The 22900-nt window shown below is 45.4% G+C and overlaps 7 protein-coding genes across 7 annotated transcripts; 4 read left to right on the plus strand and 3 right to left on the minus strand.

Annotated features, from left to right (window-relative positions):
• Window positions 1–479: 479 nt before the first annotated feature.
• Window positions 480–1104, plus strand: TrAFT101_000235 (uncharacterized protein; the record flags this gene model as incomplete). Its single annotated transcript, XM_024901287.2, has 3 exons — window positions 480–593; window positions 650–770; window positions 824–1104. 3 exons carry the CDS (start codon window positions 480–482, stop codon window positions 1102–1104), a joined length of 516 nt encoding a protein of 171 aa, XP_024755944.2.
• A 66-nt stretch (window positions 1105–1170) lies between these two features.
• Window positions 1171–2829, minus strand: TrAFT101_000236 (uncharacterized protein). Its single transcript, XM_024904109.2, has 3 exons — window positions 2591–2829; window positions 2413–2493; window positions 1171–2303 (listed from the first exon to the last, which is right to left on the minus strand). The coding sequence occupies exons 1-3, from the start codon at window positions 2625–2627 to the stop codon at window positions 1336–1338; spliced, it is 1086 nt and encodes a 361-aa protein (XP_024755945.1). The 5' UTR covers window positions 2628–2829; the 3' UTR covers window positions 1171–1335.
• A 1946-nt stretch (window positions 2830–4775) lies between these two features.
• On the plus strand, window positions 4776–9679 carry TrAFT101_000237 (uncharacterized protein; the record flags this gene model as incomplete). The annotated part of the gene is made up of 3 exons (XM_066125951.1): window positions 4776–5219; window positions 5280–7667; window positions 7728–9679. The coding sequence occupies 3 exons, from the start codon at window positions 4776–4778 to the stop codon at window positions 9582–9584; spliced, it is 4689 nt and encodes a 1562-aa protein (XP_065982048.1). The 3' UTR covers window positions 9585–9679.
• A 945-nt stretch (window positions 9680–10624) lies between these two features.
• On the plus strand, window positions 10625–11749 carry TrAFT101_000238 (uncharacterized protein; the record flags this gene model as incomplete). The annotated part of the gene is made up of 1 exon (XM_024907079.2): window positions 10625–11749. The coding sequence occupies one exon, from the start codon at window positions 10625–10627 to the stop codon at window positions 11747–11749; it is 1125 nt and encodes a 374-aa protein (XP_024755947.2).
• A 1295-nt stretch (window positions 11750–13044) lies between these two features.
• Window positions 13045–14265, minus strand: TrAFT101_000239 (uncharacterized protein; the record flags this gene model as incomplete). The annotated part of the gene is made up of 1 exon (XM_066125952.1): window positions 13045–14265. The coding sequence occupies one exon, from the start codon at window positions 14263–14265 to the stop codon at window positions 13045–13047; it is 1221 nt and encodes a 406-aa protein (XP_065982049.1).
• A 2065-nt stretch (window positions 14266–16330) lies between these two features.
• TrAFT101_000240 (uncharacterized protein) lies at window positions 16331–17741 on the plus strand (the record flags this gene model as incomplete). Its single annotated transcript, XM_066125953.1, has 3 exons — window positions 16331–16417; window positions 16480–17548; window positions 17604–17741. Coding segments are annotated over exons 2-3 (1117 nt in total), but the record flags the coding sequence as incomplete, so codon positions are not given.
• A 2936-nt stretch (window positions 17742–20677) lies between these two features.
• On the minus strand, window positions 20678–22807 carry TrAFT101_000241 (uncharacterized protein). The gene is made up of 2 exons (XM_024910313.2): window positions 20921–22807; window positions 20678–20860 (listed from the first exon to the last, which is right to left on the minus strand). Exons 1-2 carry the CDS (start codon window positions 22609–22611, stop codon window positions 20725–20727), a joined length of 1827 nt encoding a protein of 608 aa, XP_024755951.2. The 5' UTR covers window positions 22612–22807; the 3' UTR covers window positions 20678–20724.
• Window positions 22808–22900: the final 93 nt, after the last annotated feature.

Below are 22900 nucleotides of genomic sequence, written 5' to 3' on the forward strand. Positions count from 1 at the left end.
GGATAGTGGCCTTTGTGAGTCTCCCTACTGTATGATTTTCAGCATCGAACAGAGTGATCCTTTGTCAGGCATCTGTTACGAAACAGAGCCCCAACGATGGCTATGCAGCAAAACTAAAGGGCAGTCCAAGCTCGTTCATCGAACACGAGAAGACTCAGCATGTCTCACAGTCACTAAGCCGCTTCACACCGCCGCGAGCTGGATCTCTCTCTCATTTCGTTTGTTGAGGCGCACAGCCACAAGCCGTTCCAGTCCGTCCTAGGCTACAGGGCGTTTTCAAAGCGCCAGCACACAAAGGGCACCATCACGAGCCACGATCTGTGCTCTCAGCGGATTCAGCTAGTTCAACAAGCCTACTTTGTACGACCAACTAGGTATATGAAGAGGCCGCATACAGCGCGGTCTTTGTATAGAAATCTCAATCATTGCCATGTTCGGCCAGCCTCATCACCTCTTGCATCTGCGATTGGCGCCCAAAAATGGAGACGGTTCGGCGGCTTTTCCGCTACCTCGGCAATCTTGAATGGACGGAGCGCAGACAGCACGACTGCATCTTTTGCGATCGCAAGAATTTCGCCAGCATAGTCTACGAGGTGTGCTTTGTGATGCCGTTTTGGTTACAAGGGTTTGTACTGATAAAGGCTTGCAGGATGATCAAATCATTGTCATTGATAATAGGCGCCTGGCAGGGCAGATTCACTGGCTCATCCTGCCCAAGGAGCACACCGTGAGAGATATTGAGAATCTTGACTCTTCACATCTAGAACTCTGTAAGATTCATCGTCAATCTCCAATTCTTAGATATTAATGCCATACAAAACAGTACAATCCATGGACAGAGTGAAGCGCCACCTGCTTCAGGAACGATGTCCCGACATGACCTCATCGTGGATACACTCTGGATATCACCGAGGCCGACGACCACTGATTGGCAGCATTTTCTATCCAGACATCATCTCGATTCACCATCTGCATCTCCACGTCATAATCCAACCACAGCGTATGCTTCTCTGGTTCAAGTATCCGCCTTGGCTACCTCTCATGTGGAAGTCGGACGACAAAGTGCTTCGTGAGGTTGAAGAGCTTTCATTGAAGAAGCGATGATAACTAAAGCGTTGAAACCAGCATTTCACGCACATATAAATTTGGTACTAGAGGGGGACATGGTTTCGGATGGCGATATAGACAAAAGGGTCAACACATTAAGATTAATACATGTTGCAAACTAGATACGTATACGTTTCGAAAACTTGAGTTTCAATACTCCCGCAACATCCCAAACGCACAATTGAAGCAGATTTGTAGACAAATGGCATATGTCCAGTCCTCCTCTCTTTAATGATAATGTTTTCGAACAGAATCCTTCCGAAAAGCCTCTGCATACATCTTTTGCGAAAATATCCTCTGCGTCAGCGCATAACGCACATTGAACACAGCCAGTATAAGCATCATGAGAGCCCCCATGATCAACGTGATCAGCGGCGCCAAGATGGAAAACATGGTGAAGCCATACGATGCGCGGCTGAACATTGCGTTTCCGTTCAATTCTGTCGTGGCTAGCCCAACCTGCATGGCGGCCAATACCACCGTTATGTAGACGATGGCTGTCAAAACCCATTTGAAGTTTCGCTCAAAGTAGGTAGAGTACTGATGATAGCCGTACTCGTAACCCCGTATCAGCCTATAAAAGTTGGCCGTGTTTTTGCAAAGCCTGTAGATCAAATTAAGTCGTGTTAGACGAAGCTCTCCATAGATATATCTCGGGTTGAGATCACTTGGATTCTTTTGAAGGCAAGAAACAACAGCTGCAGAGAACGGCGCCCAGTGCTTCCATTGCACAGATTCCGATATCAATCCATTCTCATGCGCAATCCGCAAATCGCTTTTGCTGCATATCAACCAGGTGTATGAATATAGAAATCCCTTTGCGCTCTCGAAAAGTTCCCGATTGTGGCAGAAAATGGTGTCCCAGAACGAATGGCTGAGTAGATAGTCTGGCAGTGGCTTGAGGTTCAAGACGTTGTCGCGCCACACAAGATGGAGATCTGCGCTTTCAGTAATGACAATCTTTCGCCCGAGTCTGACTTGGTTGTGTAGTGCGCGAGAGATTTGTGGCAGTCCTGCCAGCCAGAGATGTTTGTGGATCTCGTTTAAACGAGAGACGTCCAGATCGCGCTCCATATACTCCTGCACTGAGGAGATGTCATCTTTATTGATGCTAATGATTCTCCTTCCATGCTGGTAAGTCCCAGGTAGGACCAGCTCCTCGTTGAAAATATTTTCTTCAGGGGTGAATGGAGGGACTAATAGTAGACACATCAATTAACAAACCATAGGAAACCACTGGCGAAGCTTTCGCCTCTTCCTCTGATACAAGTTACTAGATTGGAAAAGAAAAAAAGGAATACGTACCAAGATTTGTTTTGGACTTTGGGTTTGTATCGTCATCCGGGCTGTCGATGGTTATCGTACAGTCAGTATCTATACGTTTTCCTAATTTCAGTCAACACATTCCTTGTAGATTCTGGGGCAGTGTTATGGAGTTGGCTGCCTATCGAGATAGAGGGGAAATGTAAAATAGGGCGCCTACCTGGTACGCCCATCGCATTATCAGTAGAAGTTTTCATGACAGCTGCAATGTGCGACAGGCAATGTAGCGTAGAGCGATATTAGAGAAACGTCAAGCCTCGGCTCGATAGCGATACCCGTCCCCAGGATATCCCACAGCTATTTCAGGTGGCTCTTGGAGGCCGTAAGATTCAAGAATAATATGCGGAGGTTTTAGGAGCCTCAAAAATCGCAATAAGCCCAAGGCTAGATTAGGCTGACTCTTTCACAGGGATCATATGCAACCCCACCGCCACTGTCTCGTTTCGGGCCATTTCTGCGGCCAGAGTTTCTCATTCTCGGTTGACTATTAACAAAGCATAGACTGCAACGTTTAATTCGTGGCAATGTTACACAAGCCATTTGCGCGGTGCTTGTATCAGAGACTTGGATTGGCCACATTCCCATCAGCTCTTAACACTCACTATACCTGTAGATGCAAACCAGCGCGGCACGTAAAGATGTATGGCGGGCCGAGACTAACTAGATATCGCATCAGTCTACGTGGCACCAATTGCCAGCGGCGGTTGATCTTGGGGATAGTTAATAAGTCGCGATCAATGGAGAGGATCGAAGGCACACAAGCGAGCTACTAAACCGCAAGTAAAGAGACTAGCTCTGTGGAGCCAACTCGCAGAATGATTGGGCTAAACACCTGCCTACGTGCATAGTGAACCAAATACCAATACCAAGGCGTCAACGGCGCATACGAAGTTAGCGTGTTACTTGAAGTGCCTACTGATACGTCTATATCGTCATCTATTCGGAGAAGGATATCTCATACAGACAGATCACTTAATTTCCTAGTATTATATCCCGAACTCGGCCCTCTATGCCAGTTGCTATTTCTTTACATTGACAAAAATATCCACTTGCTACAGCGGAGATGCATAGAGTTGAGTTGATTGTTTAACGGAACAAAACGTCCAGTTAAGCAACTTCACCTATGATGGCCATACCATGCCGAACTGAGACTTTGGCCCCCACGAGTTACCAGTACCCGCGAAACGCTAGCATCAATCAGGTAAATTGTACTACTAATGGTCTATTTGCTTCGGTCTGTAAGGAGTACCTAGAATGGTCTAGGCATTCTACATGGTATGAGTCAATTGTAATCGCGATAAACGGTTTCAGCTTGGCTCCATGCGGCTGAATATTTCTCAGGGGTAAATTACCAGTTATTCTTGGGGTTGGACCGGAAAAAGTGACATTGCGGTAAGATCAGGGAGCAAATTTTACACGTATCAGATGTTTCTATCAGTCATGCTTGCTGCTGATTATTAAACATGACTTCTAGGTGGTATTGATGGAGCGGCAAGATGCAAGAAGCAGCGAATAACATTGTTTGGGATACTTAGCGCGATGGTTTATGCGGCTGAAAAGTCTCGGCGATGGCAAGTCGATCGCCCACTCTGGGAAATCATGAGGCAACACTTGCCATGGCGATCTTCGAAAAGGTGATAACTGCTGCCATAATGATTTGATCGGAGGATATAATCTAGGCTATAGTATTCACAGAAGTGGTAAAGTCTATCGAATACGTGAGGTGATTCAAGTGGTGGTACTAAAAATGGTGAGTACACCGCGAGCACTTCGTATACTCGAGAATTATCACCGCCAAAAAGTAACTAGCCCCCGCTCAGATATATTAGTATATGACATCTCATATTTCCGCCGTAACAGGTAGGGCTAGCTGCCTCTATGCCATCACGAATAGGGCATATTGTGGCAGAACATATGCCTATATACCAGCAAGGCTACATATAACCCATGCTAAAGCCATCCCTCCTGTCTTGAAAAGTTCCCTCTTATTGGTCTATCTGTCATCAAAAACTACGCTAATCATGTGTGTCTTGTCCGAAGGAGTGCATTTGGCCGTTTGAAGGATTTCAATAGGTCCCATCCGGGGCTCTACATGCCGAGCTACCCTAAAAAGCATGATGAGACGCTTTTAGTAAGATGAGGCTCTGCATGGTACTGGACCTATCTACGCACAAGCATTAAATATCTCTTTAATCTTGTAATTTCACCAATGAGCTCGTATCCAAAATTTCATCATCTCATATGACCTTACTATGTTTAGATGATTAGAGAAAGATCAATCTTTCTCAGCTTCCAAGGTCTTTGAGAATACTTTCTTTACAACACTCTACCATTAAGCTGCAAACATGTCGACCACCACATATCAGACAATGCTCGCAGAGAACAGCCAGAAAATAAATCTAAAATCCTCACTAGCCAATCCAAATGGCACCAGAACGCCGAAGGCGGCGCCAAAGGGATACGAAGTAGCCGACCAGAGGGTGGTACAGATTTATCCTCTAGAAAAAGAGAATGCAACTCCTTCATCCGAGAACAACAAGCTTAATGCCTCGTTAGACGTCGACATTGTATTTGTTCCTGGACTGGGTGCAGATCCGGTACAATCATGGAGCTCCAACGATTCGACCTTCAATTGGATGAAGGACGAGACTGGGCTGCAAAGCAAATACCCTCGAGCTCGCCTGCTGCTCTTTAAATACGAATCGGCGTATCTTGGAGGTTTCAAAGTCAGGCAATACATTGAAAATCTTGCCGACACGCTACTAGTAGAATTGAAGGCAAAGAGAGAGGTATGTATTTGCCACATATATAAATTTGTCGCGACATCTTGACTCACATAAACTCTACAGACATGCAGATCTCGGCCCATTGTTTTTATTGGACATAGTATGGGAGGCCTGATCATCGCAAAAGCGATAGTCCTTGCTTCGTCAGATGTTGGCACATCCAGAGAGATATTTAACACCACCACAGGATGCATCTTTTTCGGCACTCCATTCAGAGGTGCATCTATATTTTCGTCAATCAGTACCTATGCGCGCTCGGCTGAAAAAGAGAACAAAGGCGCTGTTCATTCTACGTTGCTAGACTTGCTTCAGCCAGAAAACGGAGAGCTGCGCCAACTGAGAATCGACTTTACGCGTTTAGCAAGCAGAAACAACCAAACTATTTCTTGTCACTGTTTCTGGGAACAAGACCAGAGTGACATTTCCAAGTTGAGAAGTCTCATAGCGGAGCTTAAGGGCGTAGATCCACAGATTTTTAACCTCCCTGATGGCAACTACATTACATTTGTCAGACAGGAATCAGCAACTCTTGAGAACTGCAAAAACACGGGTTTACACAGCGACCACCGAGGGCTTGTCAAGATTGATAGCTGCAAGGAAGGCGGAGCATGGACGCAAATCAATGAGCATTTGAGAGAAATAGTGGACGGCGCCCAATCGGCTGTCAAGAGTCGTCTCAACGCCGTCAGAGGTATCGATCTCTCAAAGCTGAGTGCCGCATTGAACGCTTTGGAAGGCGGCCAAGTTGAGAGAAAAGAAGAGGCCTTGTTGAAATCATTCGCGCCCTCGTCTTGGTTGTCCTCAGAGGATGAATACAAAAGTTGGCTTCAAGGCGAAAAACCAGTTGACTGTCTCTTTGTACAGGGCAGGGAGGGCCGTGGAAAGACAAGCGCTACCTTGGCTGCTCTCGAGGGCATCCGAAAGGAACAAGATGCGAAAAGAAATTTTGATGGAGAGTATATGCTCGCATACTTTTTCTGCGACGTTGAATCCAATCATTCCACCGCAGAAGATGTCCTCAAATCGCTGGTTAGACAACTGCTGATCCAGAAAGAAACGCTGGCGCCGCACACTGAAAAGTTTGCTAAACAACAGAAGAAGGACGACAAAAAGAAGCAGATTGGAGCAAAAGTTTCGGTTGAAAATTTGTGGCAGTCGCTTCAAGGCATGCTGTCAGATGAGTTAATCGGTAACAGGGTTTACCTTGTTCTCAATAACTTGCACGTTCTACCAGCCGAGTCTGAGTCCACCAAGAAGCTAAAAGATTGCATCAATGTCGAATTGAGTACTGATCAACCGCAGCGACACGCCAAGATTCGATGGTTTATTACAAGCCGAAATTTACATGGCATCCCAAATGCTTCAGACAACGCCGACTGCGTTCAAATCATTGACCTTGAAGACTCTAAACATAAGAGCAAAGTGCAGAATGAGCTAGAGAAACACGCCAAGAAGATGGTATCAGCGCTTGGAGAGAAGAAGAATTACAACAAAGCATTGTCATATTTTGCGAGTAGTCTTATCGGAAGACGTGCTCAGAATACCCAGTGGATCGACATTTTGTGTATACAACTAGAAGAGCTATCAACGAACAGCGACCTCACCGTTCGTGACATTCTTGAGAGCACGCCTCAGGATCTTAAGTCTCTTCTCAATCAAGCTTGGCAGCAGATCTTTCAGCTGAACAAGGAGAAGGCTGGAGAAATTAGAGAGCTTCTTCGCACCATGGTCTTGACTTATGAAGACCCAACAGAGATGGAGCTCGGAGTGCTTGCTGGGTTTTCTTCTACAGTTGAAGAAAGAGTACAGCTACATAAGCTAATTGAGCAGTGCAAGCCGCTATTGTCCATACATCTCGATGACGAAACCAACCCAAAAATTAGCTTTATCAATCTCGTTGTCAAAACTCATCTTCTTGATAATGCAAAGACCTTGCTTGGATTGTCTGAAGAAGGAATAAAATGGCAGCAGGGTGTATTGGCTCACCGCTGCTTATCTCATCTCAAAGCCCTCTTCAATTATCCCGAGCAAGAGCAAACGCCTGACCCTCCAGCCGTTGAGGCAGATGAGAGTCCAGAAGAGGAACAAAGTCCAGAAGAGGAACAGAATACTATTAGCCCAGAGCAGAAAGAAGTACTCGAAAAAATAACACAAGACAAAGCCTCAGCTTACGCAGTGAAGCATTGGCTCCACCACGCTAGCAAAGCAACGCTTGATATCGCAGAAGAGCTCAGCTTTGACGAGGAGTTTTGGAAACCTAGTTCACTCGTTAGAAGACGCTGGTTGGCGGGATATTGTTGCCTTACCGATGTGTTGAGAGGCTTCCAGTATGAACATTTCAACACCTTGCATGTAGCAGCCTCCATTGGCTTCAGCCGACTTGTCGGGACTCTAATCCGCAACGGCTATAAAGACGAAATTACAAAGAGAGACGAAATGTTCAATACCCCTGTAAGTACCACGCCACACTGAACCCTTCAGCTTGAAAATGTCGCTAACCACGATTACTAGTTACATTTGGCCGCCTACTACGGCCGATTAAACACTGTCGAAGAACTACTAACTAGCGGTGCGCCTGTCGATGATTGTGCTGATCTTGGCCATGCCACTCCTCTTTCCATGGCGGCGGCTGGAGGACAAGTCAGTGTTATGCAAAAGTTACTTGATCGCGGCGCCAACCCAAATGCCGCGGATCGGGATATTGGCCCGGTCATAAATGCTGCTATTACGTCTGGTAATGTTTCGGCCGTCAAATTACTTGTAGAATACGATAAGGAGAAAGTCTCATTTGCCAAATATGAAGATGATGGCGAACGGAAAGATGGTGATGAGAATGGCGATGGAGACGACGAAATGCCAAGTCCGCTGGGACTTGCTGCAGTGTTGGCGGACGATGAAATGTTCAACTTCTTGATGGACCGATTTCAAGGAAAGATCCCTTTCATGGATTACCTGGAGGCTTTGGCTTCAGCAGCTGCCGCTGGACGAGATGTGATCTTCAAATCTCTGTTGGACAATGCACCCGAAAGCGATCAACTTGAGGGAGTATATCAAACGATTTTCGACATCGTTGACGACTATCCAAACTGGGATATTTTCAGACTTTTGCTAGAGAAGTGCAAAGGGATGGATATCAATGTCGGAAAGTTGTTCTTTGCAGCAGCAACTAGCAACCAGAAGCAAGATGAGATGGTTGAGCGTGCTTGGGCATTTTCGGGCGAGTCTATCAGCCAGGAGATTCTTGACAACGCCCTCTACCAAGCAACCGATGGCGAAAAGGAAACAACTGTCAAACTCTTGCTGGGATACGGAGCAAACCCAAACGCACCTGGTGAAAAGTACGGCAATGCTCTGACTGCTTCCGCGTTTGACGGCACTATAAATATCATCAGACTTCTTCTACAAGCCAATGCAGATCCCAACAGTCCAGATGGCTGGGCCCTTCAAATCGCTGCTGGCCAGGGACACAAAGAGATTGTTGAAGAGCTTCTACAGCATGGAGCAAATGTGAACGCATTAACAGAGAATCAGAATTTCCCTCAAGGCAGTGCTATGCAAGCTGCGTGTGAGTCGGGCAGGCTGGAGATTGTGCAGCTACTACTAGAACATGGAGCCAATCCAAACAGCGGTTCGGGTATTGACTCTCCTCCCATCATTGCTGCTGCGAGACGCGGGGAAGCGGAAATTCTAGACGTGCTCGTCAAAGCCGGTGCAGATCTGAACATCTTCGGTGGTCCTGACAAGTCAACGCCGCTGATTAACGCCGCGGCTTTCCTTCCAACGACCTCATTGCGGACTCTTCTAGATGCTGGCGCCGATATTAATCTCGCCGACGAAGATGGAGATACTGCTCTAATAATCTCTGCGTTTCGCGGCGACGTGGAAGCTGTTGAATTTTTGCTGGAGAATGACGCCGACATTATGCACTTTAACAATGAGAATATCAATGCACTAATCGCGGCGTATCAGAACCAGCAATCCGAATGCTTGGAGAAGCTTATTGTAGCGTGCTCAGCCGTGCTCCTGTGTTTTAAGAATCTAATGGTTGAACACAAGGTGGATCTTTCGACTTTATTCAAGATGGCTAGCCGAGAGAAGGGGGGTAGTGAGAAAAGTGGAGGTGATGAGGATGATGAACACAAAGGAGACTTTGAAGGTCATGGTGACATTGAGGATAACAGAGATGATAAGGATAATAGGTATAATGAGGAGAGTGGAAACTATGAAGAGAATGGAGACCATGAGGAGGATGAGGAAAATCAGGATAGTCAGGATGATGAGGATGATGAGAATAACGAAGATGACTGGGGGAATAAGGGGAATTGGGGGAATGGGGACAGCGCCAGCGAACGTTCCGAGTTTGAGTGAACCGTACCTACATAAGGCAGCAATATAATCTGCGACTACAGTGAAAGGCGAAATGGGTCGCTACATTTAAATTATTAGTCCTGGCAAATTGCGGCGCTTTCTGTATTAACTACATGTAACTTTCCACCCGTGTTTACAGTGCCTCGATTAACAGGTATCATGCACAGCATCATTTCCTTGCAGAATGAGGCCACCTTGGTTATAATCACATTCCGCAACATAGGTACGGAGACACTGGATCTTTCTGATACAAACATGCATATACTCCACCGGCACTCGCGTGTCCTCTTTTCTTCTTCGTTTTCTCACGGCGGTGGCTTTCAATTCACATAGATATGGGAGGGGAGAGGACAGAGACGTTTGACGGCATGTGAGGTTAGGGATGACAAGGGTTATTGTTGGTGCCTCCGGTGCATCGTGCTCGAATGGCTGGGAGGTCAAATGCAGGCATAACAGTAACAGCTAATTCGTCAAACGCATTGCAAATGAAGCCTACCTCAAATTTGTCGTCTTAAAAAATATCTTTCTCGCAAATCTGCGTTGCTCAAACAAAATGAATCCAGCTACAGCGTCTACTTATATAATGAGATGGCATAGTCTCCTGCAACGTGGTATATTGCACGCCCGGTCCAGGCTTTGGTTATATCATCATCGCCGCAGATGAAACTCATCTAATGATGGAAAATTTTGAAGTTCAAAAGTACATGTCCCTAGGAGCCTATAGCGGTAGATGGAACATCGGTAGTTACATATAATAAGTAATCTTTTGAGTCATAAAGCATATACGCTGGGGTTATCCGCAATCTTCCAAACTTTCAGCCAATATTGGGGGGATTAAAAGCCACCGGATATTCTGGAAATTTTATGCTTTTGCTTGCGCCACTTGAGCCTATTTACATTTGTATATCAATAGCCAGGCTACCTCCTTTCTATCGCCTTTGTAAGTACATTTTCTCTTATACTGTTCACTCATTTATTTCAGTCTTCACCAGCTTGGGAATTTATTACCCAAAGTTCTTTACGAATAGAATTTCTCAAATATGGCGTCTCCTTCACCTATTCTTTCTCGAGAGAGGATCCTTCATGCTCTTCGAACGCTCATTGAATACGATCATAGAGTGCAGATGGTCCGCCGCTCAACTGATTTTCGCTGGCTTTACCAACCGAATATTGCAGATCTTGGCCTACTAGCCGCCGAAATGACTCATAAGCAAGCCAACGACTGTTTCAACAAGGCCACACCTATATACATCTTTTCAGCAAGGCGCTCATTCTACACGTCCTTACTCTTGAAATTGCTTCACAATTTCTTGTACACAAAATGGTATCGACCATATCGAAACGAGGTTGAATACAGGCGATTTTTGGCGAAAACGTTCCTTCCACAGCTCTTGCCCAGCGATCTACAGCCTGGTCCATTGGTCGATTTTGCTACCAAAGTGCATGACACTATTTGCAAGAGAGCACAAGCTGCTCAAGACGCAGTCAAAAGACTAGACCCAGATAATCTGGAAGAGCCATTAGATTCAAACCTTCCGGCTAACTGGTGGGATTGTGAGGGTCTAGATAAGCCTGGGATTATACAGAGCCAGAAAGGTTTTATATTACAGCCTTTATTCCAAGCAGTCATCATTTCTATAAGGCTTGAAGCATTCAATAAAGATACTGAATTGAGCCAAATTCCAGTTCTCCTTATTCGTACTGGAGTGGAAGAAGGGCTCAGTGCTCCCGTCTCATTTGATCCAATCGCTCACAAGATCAAAGGTTTCATCCATAGCTCTGGCGGAAAGACAGCAGCGCAAATGACGCTTGAAACGGCGGTAGAATTTGTCATTAGTTTGGAAAATCGGGAAATTGCAGCATTTGGATACCAGCCAAGTCCAGCAGTGTCTACCCAAAAGCTTCATGATGCTAGTAGTATAGGTGATTTAGATATCATGTACGAAGCTCGGAGGATGGGATGGGGCGATGAGGTATTGGCTGGGCCAAGCTCTCAATGGGTGGCGGATCCGGAAGAATCTATTACTTGGGAATCTGAATGTCCCTGGGTTGATAGGCACTATTTCCCTTGTTCTTCCTACATGCTCGCAAGAGCTATTGAGTTCGATAATAGATACCCTGAGGGGCCGCGAGGAATGCCTTGGAGAGGTGGAAAGCACTTTTAAATTTAAGCGTTTCTCAGGAAACAAACCATGGCTCTGTTCTTTTCTTTGGGATAGCAAAGTACTATGCATGCTCATATTGTATGATATAAGAAGAAGGAACGATAGGTATTCTGCTTTATACGTTAGACGGCATTTAATATGGGATCCCTGACTTCTTAGTTTTGTTGCTGTTGCTATGTTTGGTCTTCGTTTTCGTCGTTGCTTTCGCTTTCGCTGCCGCTCTGTTCTGATTCTTTTTCTTCTTCCAACCTCAGTTTTGTTCTTGCTTTTCATAATGTCCGAAATAGCCACCGACGCTCTCATGCAAAGGCTCGCAGGAAAGGGCCAGGAATTATATAGCCAGCTTGCAACAGGTATTAGAACTAGAGGACGAATATATACTCCTTTTCCGGAGATAGCTCCAAAATATATCACAAAAATCGATGTTATACAGATGCCAGATGGCTCCAATGGTCGACAAGTCTCTCGGATGTTAGGGGCAGCTGGGCAGCCCACAGATCGATATCAATATATTGGAGTAAACAATGTTGATCAAGAGGGCCCAAAACCTTACTACGACTATGTACATCGCGACGGGAAATCTCTCCTTTGCTTCTATGATTTCGCCGAACTAGACACCAATGGACATGAACGCGTGCATTGGTCTGATCTAATGGCCGTTTGCTGCAGTCGAGTCGTGGGCGTTAATAGACGGCCAGATGTGGCAAATATCGAATTCATATGGAGACTAACCATAGTAAATGACGAGACAATAAGCATCATAAAAGCCGTCGACCAGCGACGAAGCCCTGACTTGAAGGCCAAGAATCGATATATTGATTTGACAAGTCAAGACGCCGATTTCTTTTCTCTTCTTGGTACTGTGCACGGCAAAGGCCCCGCGAGGATGCTAGCAGCATACCCTCGATTCTTTGGATGCAAAATGATGCAGAGAGTGCGGATATATCCTCGTGATAGCCCACATGTCTGCTGGTTTTTAGAAATGGGGCCAGTACAGCCACCTGAGCCACCGCAGAATTCATCCCCACTGTCGCGAAAAGCACGGCGACATGAGAAGAAGAGGAGTCAAAGTAGCCAATCTTCAATGGCATAGCCTACCAATCGCCTGGCATAGAGGCTAGAGTTATCGGCACGAGCCGGTCAAACCTCTATTTGAAGTAATTTTCTAAACCCCTTTTAGAGTGGAGGCGCTACAGACATAGTCTCTTGACGATAGTGATGCATTTGCAACGGGAGCACTGTTTATTAGAGGTATCCTGTTTGTCTTATTCAAGTTCTATATCATAGCACCAGTACTAAGACTGCCTCTGCTGCTTCCTTCTCTCGAGATCGATAAGTCCACTAATAAACATTCCCGGAAGTGACAATGTTCTCTGGCTATCGTCCTCTTCTCTCAGAATTTTATAAGCCGTAATGAGGTACTGCTCGGCAAACTCGTTCCACAAGATCTTCTCAATCCTCGACTCTTGCAGCGGCCGAGGGAAATACGGATCGTTGAGCTTGATGGCTTCAACAGCCTTTGAAACGCCGTCTTGGTCCATCGTGATTGGCTGAACTTGATTAAAGTCTAGGAGCCAAAGGTCGGTGGTTCGAGTAAAGAAGTCTTCGTGGACGTAGGATGACGGCCCAGTATATGTCGGCCACCTGAGAGTTCTCATCTCCCGGCCGCTTAAACCGTGTGCAATCTTTTTCGACGAGCTTCCCAGAGCAAATTCCACATCCCGAGCATCAGTTTTGGCAGCCCAATGCATGATTGCCAGAGCAATGGCCATTCTTCCAGCCATTAATTTGACATCCAGATGAAGCTCCACCATCTGATTCAGGTGCAACTTGAAGTTTCGTAGCGAGAAATAGCGCCCTTGTCTTCCTTGCATTGAACCGAGATAGACTCGCACCAGGCAGTCTCTATTTGCCCCGTCATCACGTGCGGCCTGTTTGCATTGCACTGGGCAATACTTGTCAATCAATAGATTTCGAGTCTCCAGGGGCAATGGGAAAATCCGCTCGGTAACAAGGGCGCTTGTGGGCAGGTTGCAGACTGGTTCAGCTGCCTCTACAAGCGTGGGATTCCGGTCAAAGTAAGGGTCTCCTCTTGGGACAAAGTAGTAGCAGGCCGGTATCACGACTCCTGTAAAGTTCCAATTGCGAAATTCGTCGGCAATAGAGGCATGCATACAATTGTCGTTCCACAACTGCTCGTCGTCGGTCTTGGCTAGCTTGATCACGAAGGGCTGACCGTCTTGGGCAAAGATGGCACCACAAGCACCGGCACCAATCTTTCTGTAAGGATCATTGGTGTCTTTTTGGGCAACGTGCTTGGTATCTAAGAACTTGGCGAAGACGTGGTTCCTAAGGGCAAGTTTCCTGCTAAGCTCCAACTCGACACTAGTGAGGAATGAAGTCTCTCGCGAGAGGTCTGAGGGGATATCTTCGGTGACAGTGCTTAAGAAAGACAGTAATGACGCAGGAAGAGTGTTGAAACTAGAATTCAAACGACTTCCTTTGAATGAATCCATGTTGCGTGGCTGTATCAATAATTGCTGATCCTGAAATCTGATGTTTTCAAGTGTCAAGGCGGGCATATGAGACGTAGTAACGAAAAGCATAAACAGACTGGACGCCGGAGGGCAAGCACCTTTATACCAAGCATACCAAAAATATGCTTCGATTATAAATAGTGACTTTCCACGCATTTTAACGGTAATAGAATACGGAAGGAGCAGATATTTATGCTTTGAATTAGGCCATTGGAGCGTAAACGATAATCATGGGAAAGAGAAAAGAGCGTGGCAACAAGCGTAGCTACTAGAAGAGGTAGATTAAAGTATATACTGAGCATTGGGAGCGATAAGCATTACCGAGAAGATATCAACAAGCAGGAGGGGCCAGAGAGATCCAACACTTCTCCTACCTCTACTAGACTAAACAATCTTTGTTCGAGGCGGCATCAAGAGCGGCTTAATTGGATAGCGGGTGGCGGTGGACGATATATTCTTCAATGAGTAGAGTTGGCCTAGGATTTGACTGTCATAAAATTTGATCGTTAGCGACGGTGTTTGTCTGATCTGACACTCCTCGGCTAGGATTCTGGCGCAAGCGAAGATTATCGTCTTTTGAGGTGCAATAATAACAAACCGCAAGTTTGGCTGTGATGTAGCTTCATTGACGCTTTGCGCGTCCCAAGGTCCTCCATAATGATTTCTCGTCTCTTCCCAGTCAATTTCACTCCCGTGGACTTTTCATCATTCGCAAAATCTGCACCATATGTACCAGTACCCGTCCATCTTTCCACAGGTAGCATTCGTAGCTCCAGGTGGCGGCATGTCGTTGACCAACTGACGAAGCGACTAGGATAGAATTAAAGGTTCCATGAAGCCCCACTCTAAAGAGTGTAGATTGCGACGCGTAAATACTAGGCCAAAGTGCTAGATACAACTTAAAAAATGTAGATATCAAAGGGGTAGCTGAAAGTGTACGTGTCCAAACTTGAACCCAAAAGTCCAGATGACGCTTCATTACCTATAGAAAAAGCAGCGGCGCGCTGCGTATATGGAGACTCCTTGTCTAAAATATTTGGGATATATCAGCCTATTTGTTTGAAGAAAGAAAATAATGCAAAGGAGGCGACTTACGTGCTGCGAAAGAGGATTGTTTGAGGGGAGCAAGAAGATTCTAAAGTATCGTCTCTTGATGTGGGCTGGTACAAGTTTAAGGCAAAGGACCTGTCGCACCCATAAAGGTACTAGAAGTTATGAATAAAAAATTCACAGTGCTCAAGGAAGAAGCCTCACGAGTCAAAGACAGATTAGTATTAAATAAAAAAAAATTGTGTATGAAAGAAGAAAAGAGGAGCATCTTTTGCATGAAGAAGAAAGCAATCAAGCTCCATGCCGTAAGCCATGGTTGTTGGCGATTTCCCTGATCAATCGCATGATCAACAGGTTATGAGGAGACCTTTTTTGCAAATTCGTGCGGGATATTTTTCATCTCAGGGCAGCCCAGACCATCGAGAATTTATTGGACGACTTGTTGCTGAGGCCAGAAGGCATCTACGAAGATCTTACAAAACCGAGCGTGGCTACATCAGCCTATGTCCTATCTATCCATTTGCAGCTTGCTTCACACATTGATGTGCGACTGCGCTGATCTGGAGCTGGCACGAGATGTCGAAAATACGGTGTTGGAGATTATGGTGGGGATTAATTGTCCTACTTGTCTTGTCTTATATAAGATCGCAAATGCAATAAACTGCGAGGGCAATGCAAAGATAAAGGTGGTCACAAAAGACAAAGTTAACTGTATGTTAGCAGGTACCTGATATTAGGTGCATGTACATGCAATATTCACAGCAACGGTGAAAACGGGATTCTAACAGCCAATTAAGACGTGTATAATAAATAAAACTGATTGGTAAAAAGCGCGTCAAAGCACCCCGCCATGCCATATGTCAACATAATTGGACAAAATATACTCATCCAGTGGTGTGTCACGGGTTCTACAGCCTCATGTTGCTGCCCAATGTTGCCCAGCTGCTTTTGTTAGAATGATAATCACAATGTTGCGGCATATTCTACATGACTCTCCTTCCTGGTTCAACACACTGTCGATTCATCTTCCACTTAATCCATACAAGGTCTCGCGATTGGGGACGATAAATTGCACCTCCAGGTTGGTTCTTATCCTCAGAGATTCCACCATTCTGTAGGCACGGCTAACTTGTCCAGTGGAAGCCAGTGATAATTCCAAGGATTCTCGGCAGTTAAGCACCAGTTATCCTCCTCAGCCTAACTCATAACTGAATAATCCTGTGGCTGGCGAGCATGTCTCAACCTAGCGACTACACAATCGGCTGGATATGCGCTCTAAAAGTCGAATTCGTTGCCGCGCAAGAATTTCTCGACGAAGAGCATGAAGGACCGGCGTTTATATCTCAACGCGATGATAATAATTACATGTTAGGCAGAATTGGGCAACACAATATCGTGATTGCCACCCTGCCTTTTGGGAGCCACGGTACAACCACAGCTGCAACTGTTGCTAGAGATATGGTGCACTCTTTTCCAAATATAAGAATTGGACTGATGGTTGGCATTGGCGGTGGTGCTCCAAGCAAAAATCATGATATCCGTCTTGGCGATATTGTAGTCAGCGCTCCGAGCAATGGGACCGGTGGATTATTCCAATACGATTTTGGCAAGAATATACAGGATCAACCTTATCAAACTACGGGATTTTTGAACCAGCCGCCATCTGCTCTACTGACCGCACTGGCTGGAATTCAGGTCCAGCACGAGAGAAAAGGCAACAAGCTAGAAGAAGCTGTTAAACAAATCTTTGAGAAAAATAGGAGGCTATTGCCCCGATATAAGCGGCCGGACTCAAGCAGTGATAGGCTATATCGATCTGAAATCGTCCATCCGCAATCAAGGGAGAGCTGCGCAGCCGTCTGTGGCTCATCAGGATTGATAAAACGATCCGAAAGAACCGAATATGAGGATAATCACGCCGTTCATTACGGTCTGATTGCGTCAGCAAACCAGCTCATGAAGAATGCCTTAGATCGAGATAGACTTGCGGCAGAGAAGGATGTATTGTGTTTTGAGATGGAGGCAGCCGGGTTAATGAACCACTTCCCTTGCCTCGTTATCCGCGGGATCAGCGATTACTCTGATTCCCATAAGAATGAGGAGTGGCAGGGCTATGCAGCAATGGTAGCCGCAGCATATGCAAGAGATCTTCTGTCTCAAATGCCGTTTACTATAGTTCAAGCTGAGAGAAAATTCATCGATGTTCTATACAGTAAGTTAAAGAATTAGTAAATAATATTATTTTACTATATTAACTTTACGTTCAGGCTGCAATAGAGCTATTGAAGATCACCGTGATTCGATACAAAAGCATATCCAACTTCAAAAAGATCTAGCACAAGAGAAGTTGTCTGATAAAGAACAGAAAGCAAGAGAGGAATGTCACCAGCTATTTCGTCTTACAGCTAGCGATAAAGATACTACGTACGAGTGGTATAAAGATCGCGTGGAAAACCGCGTAGAAGATACATGTATGTGGTTCCTTAACCACGTTCACTTCAAAAGGTGGTTGCAACAAGATTCTGGCCCATTACTAGTTACAGCAGATCCTGGTTGTGGAAAATCAGTGTTGGCCAAATACCTGATTGATCATGTCCTCCCACAGTCAACAGCCACTATCTGTTACTTCTTTTTCAAAGACCAAGACCAGAACACCATGCGACAAGCGCTTTGCGCACTGCTTCATCAGCTATTTTCTAAAACACCATATCTCATTGAACATGCTGTACCAGAATACCGCATCAATGGCAAAGAGTTAATCAATTCTACAAAATCACTTTGGAAGATTTTACAAAATGCTACAACAGATCCTTCCAATACAGGATCCATTGTTATAATCCTCGACGCGTTGGATGAATGTGCTGAGTCCGAATTTGAAGATTTAGTGAGGAATGTGAAGAGACGATTCAGTGATAACCAGGGAGGCTATAGCAAGTTGAAATTTCTTTTAACTTGTCGTCCGTATGAGCAAATTGTATCAAGTTTCCGAACTCTATTGAGCACTTTTCCATATATTCGAATACCAGGCGAGGAAGAATCAGACGTCATTAGTCGAGAAGTTGATCTTGTCATTGCATATCAGGTTGATCTCTTAGCAAGAGATAAACTTTTATCCCCACCCGTTAAGAAGGAACTTGAAACAAGATTAAAACAAACTACCAACCGCACATATCTCTGGATGTACCTTATATTTGAATACTTGAAGAAAGCGGATTTTAAAAAAACGCCAAGTGCAATTATATCCATTATTACAACTCTTCCTACAACAATTAATGAGGCTTATAACCAAATTCTTAGCAAATCTAGAGACAATTTGACAGCTGGGAAAGCCTTACGTATTGTCTTAGCCGCATGTCGACCGCTGACAGTCTCAGAAATGAATATTGCGGTGAATATAGACTTCCAATCAACCAGCGATCTTGATTTAGAGAATGACAGGGACTTTGAAACGCGCCTTAGATCTTGCTGTGGGTTGTTCATCTCAATCTATCACGGCAAAGTTTATTTCCTGCATCAAACCGCTCGAGAGTTTCTAATAGATGCGGCATTGCCTACGGCTAATTTACCGAAACTACCGTGGCATCGTTCTATCACCATGCGCAATGCCCATGCTATTCTCGCGGAGATCTGCGTGTTGTATCTCAATCTTCTCAGCTTTCACACTAGGCTCTCGAAAGATGCAACTGCGGTTGGTTACCATACCTCTTTTAGCTTCGAGCTTGTAGACTACTCAGCCCGTTTTTGGAATGCTCATTTTCATGAAGCTAATTTCAAGGATGGTGATATCATTATGCCTTTCACTTTGAGGATCTGTGATCCGATTTCAGAGAGTTACTCTCAATGGTTTGAAATTTATATGCAATCTATACATTACGGAGAGATAAAAGGTGCGCGGTCAGAGAGTTTTACGCCCCTTATGGTAGCGGCATACTGTGGTAATTGTGCCCTTGTTGAACTGCTGATTCAGCAAGGTGCTGATATCGGTGCGAAAGATAATTTAGATCGGACACCACTTTTCTGGGCCTCCTATAACGAACACGAAGCCGCTGTTAAGATGCTGCTCGAGAAGGGCGCCGATATCGAGGTGAAAGATAGTGAATACGGCTGGACACCGCTTTTTTGGGCCTCAATAAATGGAAATGATGCCGCTATTATAATACTACTCAAGAACGGCGCCGATATCGAGGTGAAAGATGGTGAATCTGGCCGGACACCACTTTATTGGGCCTTATTAAACGAAAACGAAGCCGCTATGAAAATACTACTCGAGAACGGCGCCGATATAGAGGTGGAAGATAATGAACATGGCTTGGCACCGCTTCATTGGGCCTCGATAGATGAAAATGAAGCCTTTGTTAAGATACTACTCGAGAACGGCGCCGATATTGGGGTAAAAGATAGTAAACATGGCGCGACACCGCTCCATTGGGCCTCCCAGAGAGGATATGAAGCCCTTGTAAAGCTGCTACTTGAGAACGGCGCTGATTTGACAGTGAAAGACAATTATAACCGAACACCGCTTTCGTTAGCTAAAGAATATGGACACGAAGCCATCGTCAAGCTACTACAGGGGATTTCTCAAAATTACCATGCTACACATCCATTTGACTTTTTTAGGGCATGATACTTCCTGTAGATGATAGACAAGAATTTTCCCAAGAAGATGTACCTTGTCATTCTACTGGCAACAGTGCCCCCTCTTAGTATAAGGGAAACTAAGGGCATCTAACATTAATAAACGCTCGCTTAATCACGTCTTACGGCTGAGAACGCTACTGCCTCTGATTCTGGTCGATATATCTTTCGGTAGAGATACCGAGTGTTTCCCTCAGATCATACGATATTTCTTTTTCTATTTCAGCATATAGTTTTCTTTCTTTCTAATCAAACTTATTCATATTTTGGAAGCCGTTTGCATCATTATTTACTTGGCCATGTATCATCATTTATGCCTTTATACATCATTATTGACACTCTGTTCTCAAATGTTCACTTGAATTACAAATAGCTATATATAATTTCTGTTAGATATGGTCAATCTCCTATGCTTAGTTTGTCCTGGTTCGCATTATTAAAGATGTATCCACGTGAGCATTTCTCTACCGATAAAGCAGTATGTTTTCTACAAACATGCGGCAAAGCTCTTACAGCGGTCTATTTAAAGCATGAATGTAACATCTTGTAATATACAAATATACAATCCAATATATATTGTAAGTTGTATCGTGACATTTACCCTTATTCTTCTAAGCCTATTTGTGCCTTTTCGTAATTAGAGCGTTGTACAGTCAACAAAGCGGCATGACACATGAAAGAAGACTACATACTTATGTTCAATTACTTATTCTCCAGCTATAGACTATGATAGTACATGATTCAAGGTTCGCTTTATATGCGACCTCTTTCTAAGAATATCTTTGGTATGTCCACATACTTGCTACGCAAATACTCTGCAACGCCTTTGCCAAGTCCATCGATCCTATCCGATGATGCAATGCCTCCGTTGAGGTTATCAAGTATCCGGCTACGATTACAAAATGTTAAACTTCACCCTCATCTAGATATATTATCCTGTGATACTTACAAGTGCACGGCATTGATGGTGGGAAACTCTATTCGCTCAACCCTCCTCTTCGGGTCACCGCTATGCCAGTCATCTCCCAGCAACTGCTTGAGCTTGTCGACGCTCAAAAGAGTCCTCAGCCACGGATACTCCGAAGCATCGCGAACAAAGAATCCTACATTGGAATTATCGCCTTTGTCTCCTGATCGTGCGTGGACGATGCTGCCGAGAGGCGCAAACTCTGTTGGACCAAACGACAAGAGATCCACGGGCTCTGCCGTATCGGCTGATGGCCGTACGATGGGATACGTCGCTGTAACCTTGGGCTGCTCGACTTTTATGACGGCCCCAGTGCTTATCTGGACGCGGTGGTCTATCAGCGAGACCGGCATCAGCGCTGGAAACATTTCCATAAAGGGCCGCGGCGCCATGGTCCGAAAATCGAGATTCATGTGATAGCCGGGGTAACTCTGCATCCGCAGCGCATACAAGGGGATTTTAAATCTTAGTTCGTCAATGTCTTCCCTTTTCCGCGCCTGTGCAAAGACTCTCAATGACACAGTACCGGCTTGTTGGGATGATGGATTCTCAGCTTGCGTTCCATACAGCTCGATGCTCAATTTGCTGAATCGACTGTCTTGGAAAATATGAGACAGCTGGTTCTTCATCATTGTAGCCTTTTCTGCCACATCAAGGCCATTAATGTAGAACGTCGCCTCGGCCTGGTAGCCTCCCTTGCCTGCAATCATGGCCTTTGTGGTAGCCGGTGGAGGCAGGCCTTTAATCCCTGTCACTCTCACACGGTCTGGTCCCTGTTGCTTGACTGAGACAGTAGATAAATCTGCAACGACGTCTGGGTTCAAGTATAGGTGACCCTGGAGCTCATAGAGGAGCTGTGCAGTTACGGTGCCCTCTGTTACATGGCCCCCTCCCTCTGCAGTTCGCGTAATAACACTGCCCCCTTGAGGATCAATCTCAGCAACGGGGAATGCCAGATCAACGAGATCAGAGAGAAAATCTTTAAAGCCTGAGAAATTCGCGCCAACAACGTATGGGCCGCACTCAATCAAGTGAGCGGCCAGTAGTGACCCTGCTAGTTCGTCAAAGCTGTCTTCTTTCCATCCATAATACCATGCAGCAGCTCCCATAACTGGCGAAGCATCGGTGCATCTTCCACAAAGGACAATGTTGGCACCAGCCCGAAGAGCTGCGGTTATGCCCCAGCTGCCAATGTAGGCATTTCCAGAGCAGGGCGCAAACTCCCAGTCATCAAGTGACATTTCGGGATGGTCCAAATGTTTGAAGCCAGTGTTTTTCTTGCCTGAAGCTTTATCCACAAGCAAGTCTGTAATGTCATCTCCAAGTACGGCTGCAACGACACAGTTTTGGTGTCCCCGTTGCTCGCAGAGACGCTTTACTTTGTTGTATAAGCTGAGGACATTGAGAGCACCCGCATTGGTCACAACGCGAATGTCCTTTGCAACAATGTCGTCGATACATTCTTCAAGCTGCTGATAGAAGCCATCCTCGTATCCAAGAGTCTCGTCTACTTCCTGCTTCGTGATGGCATTCCAGGCAATGTTCATCTCGGACAGCCAGTCACCGGTGATTACATGAACATTGCCCGAGCGAACCATGCGCGCCATGGCGTGTGGATGGTCGCCCGTTGCGCCTGAAACATTGCCAATACGAATATGGGGCTTCTCAACCATTGTAAATCTGTGTCCTATAGTACTTGGTGGTCTAAGATCCAAAAGAGGCAAACGTTGCGGCAGTAAGAGTTGCAATTTCCATTGTCCAGGCCGTCAGCTTTTTGTAATTCCGAATCTATTACGATTCTGCATCTCAGCTCATGCAAAGGCAACCCAAAGTGCATCTAATCCCATAGCCTCTTCTCCATGTTTGGAGTACATGCTGACAGGCGATTCTCCACTGGCCCGCCCAAAGGATCAGTCAGCATCGGCTTCATGATTTTCGGCATTATGCACCTCGGCTTCTTGG

Source organism: Trichoderma asperellum, chromosome 1, assembly GCF_020647865.1.
Source record: "Trichoderma asperellum chromosome 1, complete sequence".
NCBI classification, from domain to species: Eukaryota; Fungi; Ascomycota; class Sordariomycetes; order Hypocreales; family Hypocreaceae; genus Trichoderma; species Trichoderma asperellum.

Excerpts from the sequence above, each read along its gene's own strand:
- TrAFT101_000241 (XM_024910313.2), bottom strand. The coding sequence starts at position 22,611 with ATGGTTGAGAAGCCCCATATTCGTATTGGCAATGTTTCAGGCGCAACG. Across the intron at positions 20,861-20,920 it reads ACCATCAATGCCGTGCACTT|CCGGATACTTGATAACCTCA; the intron begins GTAAGTATCACA and ends TTGTAATCGTAG.
- TrAFT101_000236 (XM_024904109.2), bottom strand. The coding sequence starts at position 2,627 with ATGAAAACTTCTACTGATAATGCGATGGGCGTACCAG. Across the intron at positions 2,494-2,590 it reads TAATGCGATGGGCGTACCAG|GAAAACGTATAGATACTGAC; the intron begins GTAGGCGCCCTA and ends GACTGAAATTAG. Across the intron at positions 2,304-2,412 it reads AAAGTCCAAAACAAATCTTG|TCCCTCCATTCACCCCTGAA; the intron begins GTACGTATTCCT and ends GTCTACTATTAG.